At 43.6% G+C, this 15,781-nt stretch overlaps 1 protein-coding gene across 9 annotated transcripts in view; it reads left to right on the top strand.

The window, feature by feature from the left end:
- MYO1C (myosin IC) overlaps positions 1-15,781 on the top strand; it is a 59,535-nt gene that overhangs the window by 29,578 nt on the left and 14,176 nt on the right. For 5 of the 9 annotated variants that reach the window (XM_076354276.1, XM_076354275.1, XM_076354277.1 and 2 more), the window contains exons 2-11: positions 6,264-6,323; positions 7,490-7,645; positions 8,247-8,362; positions 11,789-11,987; positions 12,878-12,958; positions 13,739-13,918; positions 14,124-14,222; positions 14,455-14,568; positions 15,127-15,198; positions 15,496-15,615. In XM_076354276.1, the coding sequence (XP_076210391.1) occupies positions 7,520-7,645; positions 8,247-8,362; positions 11,789-11,987; positions 12,878-12,958; positions 13,739-13,918; positions 14,124-14,222; positions 14,455-14,568; positions 15,127-15,198; positions 15,496-15,615 (1,107 nt within the window). In that variant the 5' untranslated portion in view covers positions 6,264-6,323; positions 7,490-7,519. The remainder of the gene's footprint in view (positions 1-6,263; positions 6,324-7,489; positions 7,646-8,246; positions 8,363-11,788; positions 11,988-12,877; positions 12,959-13,738; positions 13,919-14,123; positions 14,223-14,454; positions 14,569-15,126; positions 15,199-15,495; positions 15,616-15,781) is intronic. The other 4 variants (XM_076354269.1, XM_076354273.1, XM_076354274.1 and 1 more) reach the window with 1 other exon arrangement.

Genomic DNA, 15,781 nt, shown 5'->3' with positions numbered 1-15,781 from the left:
GCTTTTAATGCCATCTGTTTGTCTTCTGAAGCTACCGTGGGATGCACAGGCCTGTGACCTGAGGTCACAGGTAGTACTGCTATGCATACTGTGATCAGCAACATCTTTTAACTAGCAACAGCTTTTGTCATCTGTTCAGGAGCAAAAATGTCAGCTCCCTAAATATAGAAATTCAGTGTATTTACTTTTCCAGCCTTGGTGATCTTTCTGGTTTGCCTTGTTCATTTTTCTTACTGCTATTTTATATTTAGCTGCTTGATTGAAATATCAGGATCCTCTCTTAGGGCTAAACATTTTTCTTCTCCTTCAAATCAGTTCTTATAATTACTTTTTTCTTTTCGCTACAAATTGCTTCTCTTTTTTTTTCCTAACTTACTTCCCACCCCCCTCAAAAAAGTAAAGTCTAGAAAATATAATTATGTTATAAACATTGAACAAATAATATTACCTGCTTGTCATGCAAATCTCCATGGCTTGCTTTGGTTTCTGGTCCATCCTAATTTGCATTTCTAATTTACATTTGAGCTCCTTAGATATGGATCCTCACTATTCTAAATGTTGCAGGTGTCAAATGACATTGGTTAGTATGTTAAGAGTCACAATTAATTGCAGCAACATCGACACCCTGCATTATTGTTTTTCAAAAGACTAAATTTTTGCTTTCACAGTTCTAACTACCCACGACCTACATGCATTTAACAGATACTTAAAATAATACACACAGTGTGATACATGGCTTACATTTCCCATTCTGCTTTGCATTTTGGGGTGGGAGATTAAATGGTTCTGTAGTTTGGAAAGTGAGGGAGGCAGAACTTTAACTTCTAGGCAATTAGCTAGTGGGGACATAGCAAATCTTTGCGAGAGCAGAATAAGCTTGCTTACCCTGTACTTCCAATTATTTTGTTTAATGTATTCTGGTTTGTCCCTACTTAAAATATGGAAGACTTCAAAATAAATTGTTTACAGAAATTAGTCAAGGAAGTGGCAATTCTCGCTCCTTAATATCATTTTTTGAATAGTGTATTCTATAGTTACATCCATTCAACATGTGTTTTAGGATCAGGAGGGGAGATATCTGAGAGGGAGAACTAGGTTCTGCGCATGGGCAAGTGCTCCCTGACCAGACATTCCTTTGTTGGCGATGTATTGCTCTAAAAGAAGCAAGAATAAAAACTGATTCTGCTATAAATGGTCCTTGAGTGGCAGCTGCTGACATGGTAACTTTTTTTGCAAGTTGAAGTTGTTCCCTTTAACTCTACTAGTCTGTGTCATCACAGTTGTTACCTGGTTTTGATCCCGTTTGATCTGACAGTTCTGATTTTTCTCAAGTTGTCTGCTCAGAACAGCTTACCACCTTGTGGGAAACACTGCACTCTTCATCGGGCGGGCTTACATAACTAAAAGCAAAATAAAACATTTCATTTTGTTGTTACATTTTTTCATTAAACAAGTCTAATGCCTGAGATTTGGGTCATATAAATTATTGTCTGAGCTCAGATGGCTTCAGAAAGCGCAGATAAATCCATGTGGTTGGTTGCAGAGGATTTTTTCGCGAGATACAGAGCTGCCTCTCAGGGAACCCTCTTTCCAACCCAGTTGTTGACTAACAGTTTTCTGTGTCTTAAAACGTGCAGCTGACTTTCAGTGTGGCAAAAGGAAGGAGGATCCTAAGTGGCTGCACTTCAATCTGTCAGTGATTCGCTGGCAGGCGGCAAGTGCTTGACTAAGATCCCTTGGTCCAGGTCCACCTCAGTTGTTTTCATTATTGCTTTCTCCATGTAAAAGGACAGAAGAGCTATCCCATTCTGCACCTCAGGAATTGAAGCCCTGGGTAAAATGGTTGATTTTTGTCTGCTCTGCTGTCTAGCCCATGCCGTGTCCAAACCCCTTCCCAGGCTGTAGAGTGGAGTAGAAATCAGGGGATGTTTTTTTTCCTTCCTGCAGCTTTGGCATGGCAGTGAAGAATGTCATACTATCCAGGAGACAAATGTGTTTTAACTGCCACCTCCCCACAAGAAGTTTGTTCTTGGTTCAGACTCCTTATTGTCTTCCAGAATCTAATCTGAATTTCCCTTCCCACTCACATTTGGTTCTTGCCTGTTCTTCCGTTCCCGGCATTGTAACTATTTGTGGAACCTGCAGATCAATCATCTTTCACTTGATACCAAGATAAAGATGCTTGCCTCTTTCCATACGGCACCCGCTTCCTGCAGTCGTTTTGGTGCAAGCCTCCTGGTCTACTGAATGGATACTAGCTAATTTGTAAAAATGCATTGTCAGAGGAAAATATTAAAACATACATTTTTAGATGTTGAAGCAGAAATCTTGTTTACGTCGTGTGACTTTTCTTTCTAAATCAGGTGATTATAAAGCTTCCCTGCTCCATGTAAGACCATTGACTTTGAGAGCTCCAGGCATTTTCACATACGTCACTCGTGGATGCTCCAGGAAGGAGTGAGAGTTGCCTGAGCTGCCAGGTGCTGCCTGTTCTCTCAGCAGTCAGCAGCGCTTACTTGTGTATCTGGAATTGCTGTGCCAACACTGACCATTCAGTTGCCCCTTGGGAAAATCAAGGCTGGGAAATTTTGGTGTAAAAGACTCCTTCCTACACACGTGTTGGGCTACTGGGTATTGCAGAGCCATAGACCAGCCAATGGACAAAGCAGTGGGGGGAGTTTCTTGCTCAGTTCGCATCATCCCTGAACTCCTATGCTTGTGGCAGTTGTCCTCAATCTTCCTTCACAAAAGAAAATTTCCCTGATGTGCTCAGAGTGACTGAGTGACTCAAGTACTTTGGATTTTGTTGTGCAGAGCAAAAGGTCTTGGTTTTCATTTTTGAGGTGTATTAGATCTCCCAGTCCTAAGCAGAGGAAAGTCTGTATCATACTTTGGCATTTAGCATCATTTAAAAGAAAAATATTTCTTTACACCTTCACAATAATGTGTCAGAGACTTACTAGTTCAGTTTCCTAAACTCTTTGGTATAGTCTTGAGTGCTTTTGTACTCCCAAGAGTTGTTTGTGAAGGGTATTTTCTGGTTTTGTTGACTCTGTTGTATGAATACAAAGAAAGGCTGGAACCTCAGCCAATGTAAACCTGGCTCTGCAGGCTGCATTGAGCAGCACCAATTTACACCAGCTGAAAGTCTTTCCCAAAATTTAATCACACGGAAGAAAAAGGCATGTGGAAGTAGTACCGCTTTGGTAATTGCACTGGCTTGGTCCCCACCATTCAGGAGTGACAGCTTTTCCTTTCCTGGCAGTGAGCCACTGTTGTGCTGACGGCTCTGGAGAAGAGATTAAAAGCAAAGAGTGGGTTAAAATAGGGTGGGAATGAGTCCCTTGGCACTGTACCTCGGGGTGGGTTTGAGAAACGCAGCGGCAAAAGTCAGCTTGTACTCTCTCAAGCAGGAGTGACCATCAGGACAGTGATCTTTAGTAAGGGATAAAAGGCCGGTTTGAGAGAAGACACAGGCACTCCTAAGCCCGCAGGCACCAAGATCAGATGGAGATTGCTCAGATTTTTGCAGTTCCCTGTTTGCAGCCTGTGCTGGGTGTGGCATTAGCATGGTATATCCTGCAAAGGTTGGGATTCTGCCTGGTCCTCCATTTGTTTCCTATAGGCAGGGTGAAGTTGCACACGGCTGAGCTGACCTATAACTGTTACTGTCCAAAGGGCACCTGTGCTCCCTTTCCTCCTTGCCCTGGGTCTGACACTCGCCTTGATCCCATGGTAAGGTGATTCAGCTCACTACCTTGACGGAAAACTACCGGCTTCTTTTTTCCTGGTCTTTGTTTTGCTGATTTAGTGAGTTGCATTGGTTCGGCTTAGAGATAGGTAATTGCTTGCGTTAACTCATGCCAGGGAGGCAAAGTCCAAAGGAGGGGATGTGTTCGGTTTGGTGGTGGTGAGCCGTTAGACTACACCTAACTTGCCTCTCAGGTGGTAGTTTCACAAGCACTTAAAAACAGCAGGAGCTGGCCCCGCTGCTGAGATGCTTGCTCCTCCCCGTCTCCGCTGTGGTTCCCAATCTTGTGCCACCGTATCTGTCGGCCATTGTGAGTGATTATGTGTGGAACCAGTAGTGGAAAATGACCTGGATTAAAATAATTATTTAAAAAAAATAAAATCTGAGTTAGTTTTAATCTATGTCAGATTTCCAGTCTAGCTTATTGCACAAGTACTGGAGCCAGTGCAAGCCAAAGGGTGCAGCTGCACAGAGGGCAGGTGGGACGGTCCTTTCGCCCATGTTCTCCCTGTCAGAACGACTCGTCTACCGCTGTACTCTCTTAGCAGCTTCAAGGAAAACTGATTTTCACACGGAAGGGTCTAAGCAGACCCTCACAGCCTACGTTCTCCTAATCATCTGGAATACATGCTCCCTGGCACAGGGCTTTCAGAGTTGTCCAAGCTGATCTCTTGCACAGCACAGAGCAGAGGATGTTGCAGACGAACTGTACGTCAGCTGGAGGCGTTTTGGCAGAGATAAATCTATCCACTGCAAAGACGCTAAGGGAGCCAGTCCTGTCCGTAGGCAAACTGCTTTAATGGTTAATTAGCTTCACTGTAACGTAGTTAACCCCCCAGACTGGGTTTTCTAGCATTAATTTACAGCCACCAGATTTGATGTCTGCCTGCTAACATAAAATAACTAACACTTCAGTTATTTTAATTTATTCAGTGCCTTACTGTCACACTCATTGTTCAGGAGGAGCATATGGTCATCATTGTGATTATTTTCTCTAAATAGTGTCTTCTTTCCCCACTTTCTTCCTTCTGCATTACTGTTTTATTTCCATTTTGCAAAAAAGATTTATTTCTACCTCCTTTTACATTGCATTATTGGCAGTCAAATAGTTAATGTTGACATTTTAAGTCAGTGGTAGACTTGGACATAAGCAATAAAGCAAATGCTGGCACAGAGCAATGCATGTTGCTGAGCTGTGGTTTATGACTGACGTTTATATTTGCATTGAACTTAGGCTCGGGAGGGTACAACACTGTGGTTAAAGTTTATATTCTGGAGAATCTGACTGCATCATGTTGACTAGGTAATCTGGTCACATTTAATTATTGCTGAAAAGCTGCATTTATTTTGGTGTTTCATTTTTTTTTTTTTAAAAAAACTGACTGAAAATTTCACGTAGTTATTTTGTTCTCGTGGAGAGAGGTTGGAGTTGAATGAGAAGAAAAAAGCATGGAGGAAACTGAAAGCTACTTAGCCTTAAATGCCCGTCCCAGAGGAGGTGGACGAAGTGCAATTTTCTGTGTTTTAAGTAGGATAGGTTGCTTCTTCCTTGGGCTGGATGCATACGGCTGGGATCAGTTTGTCCTGAGCTGAGGGAGTGGCTGATGAAAGAGCTGCTGAAACTGCGAAGTGACGTTTTCTGTGAAAGTCTTTAGGATTATATAAACTTGGATTAACTGTGCGAGGGTGGAAGTTTCTCCTCAGTCATTTTTGAGGCAGCTGTGTTTTAAAACTGTATTCATAAACTTATCCACTTGAAAACTAGTTATTTTCTTTTGGTTTTGCCTTTGTTCCCATTACCTTGTCCAAAAGCTGCTCCAGGATTGCACTGCTCTGATAGAAGGATTCTAATTTCTAGGCAGAGTTTGTTTCTATGTGATTTATCCCTATTTCTTTTGCCAGCGTTGTCCTTTATCTCACCACCTTTCTTCTCCAGGGCTTATCCCTTTCCTCTTCACCTTGGCAAATAGGGTAGAAGACGACAAAGCACTTTGCTGAAGGTGCGGAGGAATGGGCTTGGAATGTTTTGGGTATTTTAAAAAGATTACTTATGACGGTATCTGCAGAATTCTTCCCAAACTGGATCTTTCGAAGCTTAGAAATCAGGCCTTCCAGACCATGAGACTAATTGGAAAAAATAAAAGGGGCAATTGAAATGATGCTTCTTTGTGGTGTTTGAGCCATTACGAGTGGATCTGGATTTCAGATTTCCTAGTAGCAAGTTGTAGGAACTAATTTTTCTTTGTGAAAGTTGCTAGTTTCATGCAATCACTTACGCCTAGAGGCTGGGCTTTCAGGAAGAAAGCCAATTATACCTTGCAGAAATAGGCAAAACTACATTTGTAAATGATTGGTAAGTCTAAACAACTGCAGACTGAGGGAATTTGCACCCGTTTGGGCCCAAATTTATATTTCAGTGAGTCTTGCCTTTATTACTGCTTTACAAAACTTACGCTAAATTTTCTTCTGACCAAGGTTGTTTGTTTGTTTTTTTTTCCCTGCACGCCATCAGTCCCTGTGCTCTGACCACTATTATATCTTGAGAAGGAGCAGAAAGGAACTACCTGACAACGTGAGTCAGCAAAAATCATCTACGTCATTGTGCAGGGTTTTTGGGGCTGGACGACAGCGTTGCAGCAGGGGTCCGGCATTCCCTGTTCGTAACACTAATACAGGAGAGGGTGCATGAGCCGGTTCAGGAGCAAGCTCCAGTGGCGTTTGTGCCAGTGATGGCAACATCCCAGAATATAACAACAGATTCTCTGAAATGCATTAGTGCTTTAGGGAAATGATTTAGGAGAAGGGTGCTTGCTGTGAGGAGTTTGCAAAGAAAGAAGGATTTAAGAATATGATAAGAAAATGCAGACAGATGTGAGGCAAATGGTTTATAATTCGTTGTATCTCCTGTCTCTGATTTCTGTAGTCTCTTGTCTTCTGTGCCTTGTACATCGTCTGTCCATTGGGTCTAATTGCCTTTAGTAGAAATTTTCCCCGCAAGCAGCGACTGAGTCACTTGGTGCACATTTCCTCTCCCTGTTTTAGTACGTGAGGTTGAGTGAAGTAAGAAGTCAGCAGACCTGTGTTTTCCAAAGATGGCTGTGTCTGAACCATGTCACATTGAAAATGTAACCTTTAAAAGAGGGTCAGGGAATAGAAGTTGCTCGACGCATGGAATAGATGTTAGTGTCACAGTAAATTCAGTGGCATGGGATGCAGAAGTGCCCATTTCTCATTAGTTTAGAATTTTCCCAGAATTTTCCCATTGGGTATCTTGCTAAAGCTTTTAAATTGGTCAGCGATGTGAAGCTGTTTGCTCATGAGATGAATCATCATTAGTCATAAAAGATTCCTTGCCTTGAAATGACTTCCCGTTATGAAATGAGAGAGAAAAGTAGAGAGGAGAACACATTTCAGTCTCACTCCTGGGAAAGGAAATCCAAGTTTTATTCTTTTTATGAAATGCTTGTTTGATTGATTGATTCCTTTAAAGTGATTGGAAGTTTAGCAATAACTTTTCCCTAACGCTGGTTTGTCTTCCATCAAAGCAATTAGTATAAAGCAATTGATAAAGTGTTAGTATACGTTGACTAGCCTTTTTTTAACAGTAGTGGGGTTATTCTAATATCCTCTCCTGTTTATAGGTTGTCCGTGGGTAATTGTGGTTAATCGTTCTTGTGGACTCGGTGAGCTGCATACAGAACCAGAGACATCCCAACCTTCCTCTGCTTTTGGTTGCAGGGAGCGGGGACTAACGGTATTCGGCTGACCATGGAGAGCGCTCTGACGGCCCGCGACCGTGTGGGGGTGCAGGATTTTGTCCTGCTTGAGAACTTCACCAGCGAAGCAGCGTTTATTGATAACCTGCGTAAGCGCTTCAAGGAGAATCTGATCTATGTGAGTAGCAGAGTGACAGAAGCCAAAGTGTTCGTCAGTGACCTGAATTTGGGCGTTTGCTCCAGAAGACGTACCATAGCTTAGCTCTGCAGTTGGATTTAGAGATGGTGGTATCAGCTTTAATAGGCCATGGTTGCTTGTGTCAGAACTAGTCTGGGATGCTGTCATGTTAACAGATGTAGGGACTCATTTGCAGCGCTCCAGCTGAGGTCTTGCCAGCACTGAAAATCCAACTTGCACCACATTCTTCCGTTTCACGAATTCACTCTGTGGTGGGCTTTCAGCAACACCAGGCTTGAACTTGATCCCAAATGGTACATTAGAAATAATCCCGCTTTCTTGCTTGTTAAAACTGCTTGTAGGTGCTGTTTTTTCAGCAAGGATCACATGTCTGGCATAACTCCTGCAAAGTCGTTCTCGTCGCGCTAAGAGGTCGCTTCTTCAGCACCCTTGGCCTCTTTGGAAGCCCTCAGCAGCATCCCCAGCGCACCGCCGCAGGCAGCCCTTGTCAACAACATACGGCCTTCAGAGCAGCCTGGGCTCTCAGAGACTCTGCTGCCAGACCTTCTGTAACCTCTCTGCTTTGTGTTCTCTTTTTCAGACATACATTGGCTCCGTTCTGGTGTCTGTTAATCCATACAAGGAACTGGAAATCTACAGTAAACAGAACATGGAGCGATACCGCGGTGTCAGCTTCTATGAAGTTTCTCCTCACCTGTGAGTGGCCTGTGGGTAAACAGCGCAGTTTGTGCCATTCCCACACAGGCGTGTGCAATAATGACGCGTGAAAACGAGCAAATAGGACTTTTCCTTGTCCCAGATGCAGCACTAAAAATCATAGGGATATAAAGGATCCTTCGGAGGGTGTGGTGTACGGCTCTTTCTATTCCTGTTCCTCTCTCCAAAGAGGATAAGTTGCGTTTGCAAGAGCAGTATTTGGAAAGGGAGTTGGTTCCTTCCTGGCTGGAGGAACAGCGCTGCTTACCGAGCCCTGGCAGGACAGGAGTTCATTGTTCCAGGGTTACTTGGGGTCTGCGTGTCCAGGCTGTGAGTTTCCCCTGCTGCTACATCGCTCATTCAGCATAGGGCTAACTAGGGGAAAGAGTGTGTCTATATGTGTGGTGGTTTCTTTCCTACCTCTGCTGTTACTGCCTGACCAATATTTATCTGGTATTTCCCTTGTTGCTAAGATACCGTGAGCCTGTTGGAACAAGGAATGTATTTATTTACATGGTCTGGCCTGGTGAGCACTCCCAATTTCCCATTTTTAAAAAAAAAAAAAAAAAAAAAGTTTGAGGTTTAAAGTTATTTTTGAAAGCATTTGGATTTTTTTTGTCAGACTGAAAGAGAACGATGACTGAGAGCTGAGGACATTTGGCTCCAAAATGCTTTCTTTTGTGGCCAAGGGCCAAATTCTGAGCACCTCTTGGAGGTTTTTTGTGGGTTGGTTTTTTTTTTAATTTTTTTTTTTTTAAAGAGGTCTTGGAAGAGTAAGTGATATTATTTTTGAGCGAACTATTTGGATTGTTTCTTATTACTGGCACATAGCCCAGGAGAGTAAGCAAAACAGAATGCGCTGCAAGCACCATTATCTGGGAAAGTCTGAACACTTGAAGTTGTACTGGTTATGATAAAAATGTGATTTTTATAGTGTTTCAGCTTGTGGCGTGGACTTACGTGGGGGACGATTAAACCTGAAAAACCCTGCATTCAAACCTGCGAAGTTCTCTGCTTGATCTAGATGCGTCAATACATCGTGTCTATGTGCAGGTGCCCCAAATAAGAGATCTGCCCCAAGAAAGTAACTTGGCAGTGGCTTAAATCAGCGTCAGGCAGTTCCTGGTGAAGCAACTGAGAGGGTGCGGGGGTAGCAGCTCCGGCCGCAGGCTGTCCAGCCTCACCCCCAGCCTTAACTCTCCTGTCAACTCTTACTTGCAAATTGTTGTTGCCACATGGGTTAACTTCAGTCCTGCCTTCCAGGCAGAGACCTGGCCTAGATGCAGCCACTTTTGCCCGTGATCAGGGTGCTCTCAAGGGCTTCTCTGTCCTCAGGTGAGAATTTTGTGACTCTCTGGAAAATCGTTGGGACTGTGGCTGCCTTTTTATTTGTGTGCAGCAGGTACAGGACTGAGCGTGATGGCAGTGCTCACGTATAACACGGAGTGCTAAGCAGCTCTGCTTTAGTTCCTGTATGTGCTACACAAGGTGACTTAAATCACAAAGTAGCCGATTATTACTTAAGCTGTTCTCTTTCTTGTTTTAACTAGTCCCATAAGAAATTGTAAAAGGTGCAGCTCATAAGTAAACCCTTGAGAGCTGCAGTACCGAATACCAGTACTGCTCCAACTGGGAAAACAGTATATTTTGTTAACTGTTTTTATCGTTCCATCACAAAACATTACATTACTTGATTATTTATGCATTTAAAAATATTTGGAGGACCACTGAAATGCTCTGTACTGTAGTACTCTGTGCTTCCCCTTCTACAGTATTTCAGGTGTCTTTTTTCCTTTCTCTTATTCTAAACTGATTCTAGAAAGCCAAAATACTTCAATATTGCTATTCCAGTGTCAAAATTAGTTTAAGGCTAGGCCTGAGCGCTGGGTTCTCTGGGAAGTGCGTCGCACGTAGTCGTTCAAAGGAGAAAAGTTATCCCTGTGGGCTTGAAACACAGCGTACTTCCCAGAGTGATCTGTCACATCCTGCCTTACTTACAGCCTGCCAGGGGGTTCGGATATGGCGACTGCAAATGGGACCATAAACTTCTTTAAGTGAAGTGATTCTGTATGTGGTATGCGTGACTGCTGGCTTTCTGCTTGCACTTTCAGTACTATAAAATCACCCAATAAAGGCACGCAGTCTAGAGGCAGTTCTTAAAATTTAAATTAAATTTACATTTATTCAACTGTTTTCAAAATACTCCAGAGGCAGAACCTGGATGGGAAGAGAAGGACTTGGTGACTTTAGTGGGGTAAGCGTGCAGTTGTGTTGCTAGGTAGCTCATTGGTGTTGCCTTAGCACCAAGTATTAATAGACCTGAGAAGGCCACGGCTGTTATTTTGGTGTGATTATTTCTAATTAATTTCACAGCATGAGAGTTTAAAAAAAAAAAAAACCCAAACCAAACAAAAAAAGCAAAGCTACTAGAAGGTTGTCAAGCGTATGAAGACAGGATATCTGCTTGATCACCACATGTAAGATAGCTGAAAATATTGTTATGGAGATCATCTTATATGAGTGCATTGTGAAGGGCTAACGCTCCTCTTCCCTCTTATCCTCTTCCATTGCATCCCCCTGGTCCTTCTTTTCCTCTCTCCCTCTGTAAGCAGTTGCCACCATTGTCAGACTCATCCCCCTGCTCTCTGGCGTTGTAGAAGTGTGTGTGATTCTTGGTATAAAATCCTGTCTGGTCTATTGTGGGGAGGAAAAGAGAAGAGAAAGTAAAAGCGGCAAAGGAAGAAGCAGGGAGGGCTCCAGCGCCAGCAGCAATAAACCCTGGCTGTATGCAGGCAGGAGCAACCGTCTGGTATTTTGGGTAGCGTTTGGCCTAAGTTCGACGGTAGCTTAAGTAGCCTGCGGGATGCTTATCAGTCTGTGCTGGCTTATCCCGTTCTTTCTACAGTCCAAGAGAAGCTGCCAGAGGTTGGGCTGTTCAGGAGCCACCCAGATAGCAAAGTGCAGTCGTGAGCTTCTGAGTGTGTCATCACTTAAAAGATAAGCTAGAATAAAGATTGATGGAAAACAAGGCGTTTCCTGAATGTAAAGCTTTTTTGTCCTGCGGGACCAATGTTGAGAGCTCTTGTATATTTAGAAAAGTAAGTTTATCTGCACCATTTAGTCATCTTCTACAGAAACTCTTCTCATCAGAGTCAAAAGGACAGGTTTTAAAGGAATTTGATAGATTTGTGCCAGAAACTTGGCCCAGGGGTTAAGATGTGTATAAAGACATCAGAAAGTGTTCACAGCGATCTCCTGTCTCATCACCGGTGTGCAGAAGCAATACGCTCTTACCCATCCTATGGATACGTGCTTCTTCCTGAGGTGTCTCTGCCTGGAGTTCGCGCTGTGGGATAATCTTAGCTGAGGAGTCTCAGCCCTTCATTTGTGGAAACAAACTAATGCCTGGTTGTCATTGTCCCTTAGCTACGCTATTGCAGACAATTCATATCGCTCCCTGCGCACGGAGAGGAAGGATCAGTGTATTCTGATCTCTGGGGAGAGCGGGGCTGGCAAAACAGAGGCCACCAAGAAGATCCTGCAGTACTATGCCGTGACCTGTCCAGCCAGTCAGCAGGTCGAAACCGTGAAGGACCGCCTGTTACAATCCAATCCCGTCCTGGAGGTAACTCTAGAGCCTGCAGCACGGAAACTTGACATTGAGTCATATCAGCAGCACTCACATTTTCCAGCTGAGGGGGTGGGAGCAGCTGGACCCCACTGGGCATGACCGAGCTGTCTGTGCAGAGCGGGAACACTGGTTCACGGCATGTGGGCAGATCGTTCTCACTGCACACAGGGGAATCCCGGTCTGCTCCCAAGCCAAAGCAATGGCCATCTGCTGCTGAACTCACTCGGCCCTTTCCGGTCCACCAGGAGCAATTCTGGAGTGGGCAGGCTGCAGGGAGACACAGGCATTTGGTGTGGGAAGAGTTCTGGTGCGCTGCGTAAGTTTGCAAAGCCAGAAGCAGCCGCATCCGCTGTGGGCAGCGTTGCCCTCTGATAAATGCATTCGTGGGTGTATTTTCTAGTGCTGTGGTGTCCTCTAGTGTCCAGTCCTGAGCTGTCTTTGTAGTTGCCTTTGATATTTCCGCTCTGTACGGGAAAGGTGCGCTCCCCACGAGGGGAAAGCCTGGCAGGCCTAGGGCTGTTCGGGTGGTGCCTGCTGTGAGCGGAGCTGCGGGTGAGGGTAAGCAAGTAGCTGTGATGAAAGAGGAAGCTTTGAAATGACTGGCAGACGTGACACGTGTTGTCAGCAGTGAAGTGGCATTAAAATAAGCTTGCTAGGGGGGATGGAAACATTTTCAGAGGCATGCTCCATCTGCAGTGCTTGCACTGGGTATGAAGATCAGCATTAGAATTTGGGTAGCAATCTGTTTCCTTCTTGGTTTCCCTTGCAAAAAGGAAAAACCTAGGCTTTAATGGCTGTAAATAAATGACGGCAGCTTCACCAAAGCGTTTATAAATAATCTTATTTGATACTTAATTATTTTTCTCTAATTGTTTTTATTTCAGGCCTTTGGAAATGCAAAAACCCTTCGGAATGACAACTCCAGCCGATTTGGGAAATACATGGATGTGCAGTTTGATTACAGGGTAACTTAAAATCTGTGTTATACTTCAGAACTGGTCCCGGTCATAGCAGGTCTCTGTTGCCTGTGCTTTCTTGTACTGATGTGTGTGTGGAGCGATTGTTTTGCGTTCCCTTGATGATGGCGTAAGCAGAGTCTGTGGTAGCAAAGTTTGGTTCCAGAGGATTTTATAGTACACACTTCCCTTTCTTTCTTCCCTCATTTCTCTGTATAAGGAGACAGTGAGATTAAATCCTCTTATTTCTAGGGTATACGTGCACCACGCAAATGGATACTCCCAGGCTAAATCCACGTAAGCCAGCTGTGATCTGAAGATGATCTCTGCCCTGTGTAACTTTGCATAGTGTTTGTTTCGATTCTGATCCAAATTGCCCCGCTCTATGAACATAGTGCAAGAACCGAGTAGCTCGGCGTACTGCAGTCGTTCAAACGTCTCAGCATGTAATCCCTCCACGCTCACAGTTTTGTTGCTTTTCCTTTGTGTTTAATTCCTTCTGAGAAGGAATTTTACACAAGTCAAGATCCCATTCCGTACGTGCTGTAGCCATGATCTGTATAATGGCATGTTATTTTCATTTGATAGCTCATTTCGCATGCATTTCAAAACTCAAACTGCCACTATGTTTTAGCTGAAATAGAGATTGTGATACAAAATGATGGATGATTTTCTGTCTTTTTGTAGGCTGTCATTTTGTATCCTATTTGTCTTTTAATAGACCACCAAGAAGCGGAAATGTTTTCCTCTGTGTTGATGAACTATTTCAATGTATCTGGTTTGATTTAGGGGGCTCCTGTTGGGGGCCACATCTTGAACTACCTCCTGGAGAAATCCCGAGTTGTGCACCAGAATCACGGAGAGAGGAACTTCCACATTTTCTATCAGCTGCTAGAAGGAGGGGAAGAAGACTTACTGCGAAGGCTGGGCCTGGAAAAGAGCCCACAACAGTATCACTATTTGGTAAAGGTGTGGATTAACTAGTAATTCTTATAATATTGTTATATTATAGGACCAGTATATTCTCAGTTGGCTTTGTGGTTTCCTTCCCTCAGTTCAAAAATAACACTGAGATGACTGCTGTGAAGAGAAACACATGGCAGAAGTGCACTGAGCATGAGTAATGCGTCTTCGACAATTATTTACTTATTTACATCAAACTGTGTCTTTTTAGGGTCACTGTGCAAGGGTCAGTTCCATAAATGATAAAAATGACTGGAAGATTGTGCGAAGAGCCTTGTCCATTATAAGCTTCAATGACAACGAGGTGGAGGTAAGACGTGTTTGACAGCACAGCTGATTTTCCTACTCTTAAGGATTTTTTTCTGCTTTGATTTGTTATGTCTGACCGAAGGCAGCCTTCAGAGTGAATGTATTCTCTGCAAAAATCCTGAAAAAATACAAAATGTTCTCATAAAATGTTAATAAACACAAAAATCTCACTGCCTTTTCTCGCTGTGCTTTCATTTCGTGATCCTGGTTCCTGCCTGTTGCGTCCATCCTAGGATTTGCTGAGCATTGTGGCTAGCGTTCTGCATCTGGGGAACGTGCAGTTTGCTGCTGACGAGCAAGGAAATGCTCAGGTCACTACGGAGAATCAGATTAAATATCTGGCTAGGGTGAGTATCACCAGTTGGAGATAGAGTACATGAAAGATGAATTAGAGAGGTGTCCTTATTTCGAACTTGGTACCATTGTACCATTTTAGAACACGATTTAGAAGTTTTCATAAATTTACTTTTATTTGACCTAAATAACATGCAAATATCAACATCAAAACCCTTTAACTGACAGCTTCTCTCTTTACCGTTTGATGCACCACTGACTTGAGGGTTTTGCCTTCAGGCAGTGGGATGGGAATAGACCTACTCCGGAGAAGAGTTTTAAAGAAAGAACCCCGGTGGCTTTGCTTAGTCAGTTCTTTGTGCCAGAACAACCGAGCCAATTTATTTGTTAGTCATAGGCAGAAAGGAGGCGGTGTGCGGGAGGAGGGGGAAGGACTGATGTTGCCAAAAAAAAAAAAAAAAAAAAGTAGTCTTGCAGTGCGAATGGGAAAATAAAGGGTTGTTCCACTGGACTGTGATTTTGGGGACTAGCCTTTCTGATCTCTTAAAACTAGAACTGATAAATTGAACATACTGCTTCATAAATTAATTTAACATTCTACTGCTTTGCAGCTTCTAGCAGTTGAGGGCTCCGTTCTTCGAGACGCGTTGATCCACAAGAAGATCATAGCAAAAGGGGAAGAGGTAAGAACGTGAACTGGGGATCTGGGAGGCACATGGAATTGGATCAAGCTAGCGAGACACCGCCAGCGCTCGTACCAGAACTGAACAGGTCACTTCTCACTTGTTAAAGGAGGTTGTCAGTGCGAGAGTGCCATAACCTTATGGTGACTTTGCAGCCTGTACGGCTGGGAGACAGTGATGTGAGCTGAGCCCAGACAGGATGCCGTTAAGTGGCTGTTTATTAACAGTGAACTAGGGAAACCTAATCTCTCAGTGGAACGGCCGTTGAATGGCTTTTTTTTTTCCTTCTGCACGCAGCTAATCAGTCCTCTGAACCTGGAGCAGGCAGCTTACGCAAGGGATGCGCTTGCTAAGGCAATATACGGACGCACTTTCTCCTGGCTGGTGAACAAGGTTAACAAGTCTCTCGCTTACAAGGTAAATGAACCTTTTGTTTGTTGATATCCAACCAAGCATGAAAGGAAGTTTCAAATCTTTTAGCTGCAAAGCAGAGAAATGGTAAGCTCCATGCTGTACAGTGATTTCTAAATTAGTTTTCCATTAAGAAGAGAGTAAGGAGTAAATGCTGTAACGAAATGGGCAA

Source organism: Aptenodytes patagonicus, chromosome 17, assembly GCF_965638725.1.
Source record: "Aptenodytes patagonicus chromosome 17, bAptPat1.pri.cur, whole genome shotgun sequence".
NCBI classification, from domain to species: Eukaryota; Metazoa; Chordata; class Aves; order Sphenisciformes; family Spheniscidae; genus Aptenodytes; species Aptenodytes patagonicus.
Note: the sequence above shows the minus strand (reverse complement) of the source record. Positions and strands in the feature narration are given on the sequence as shown.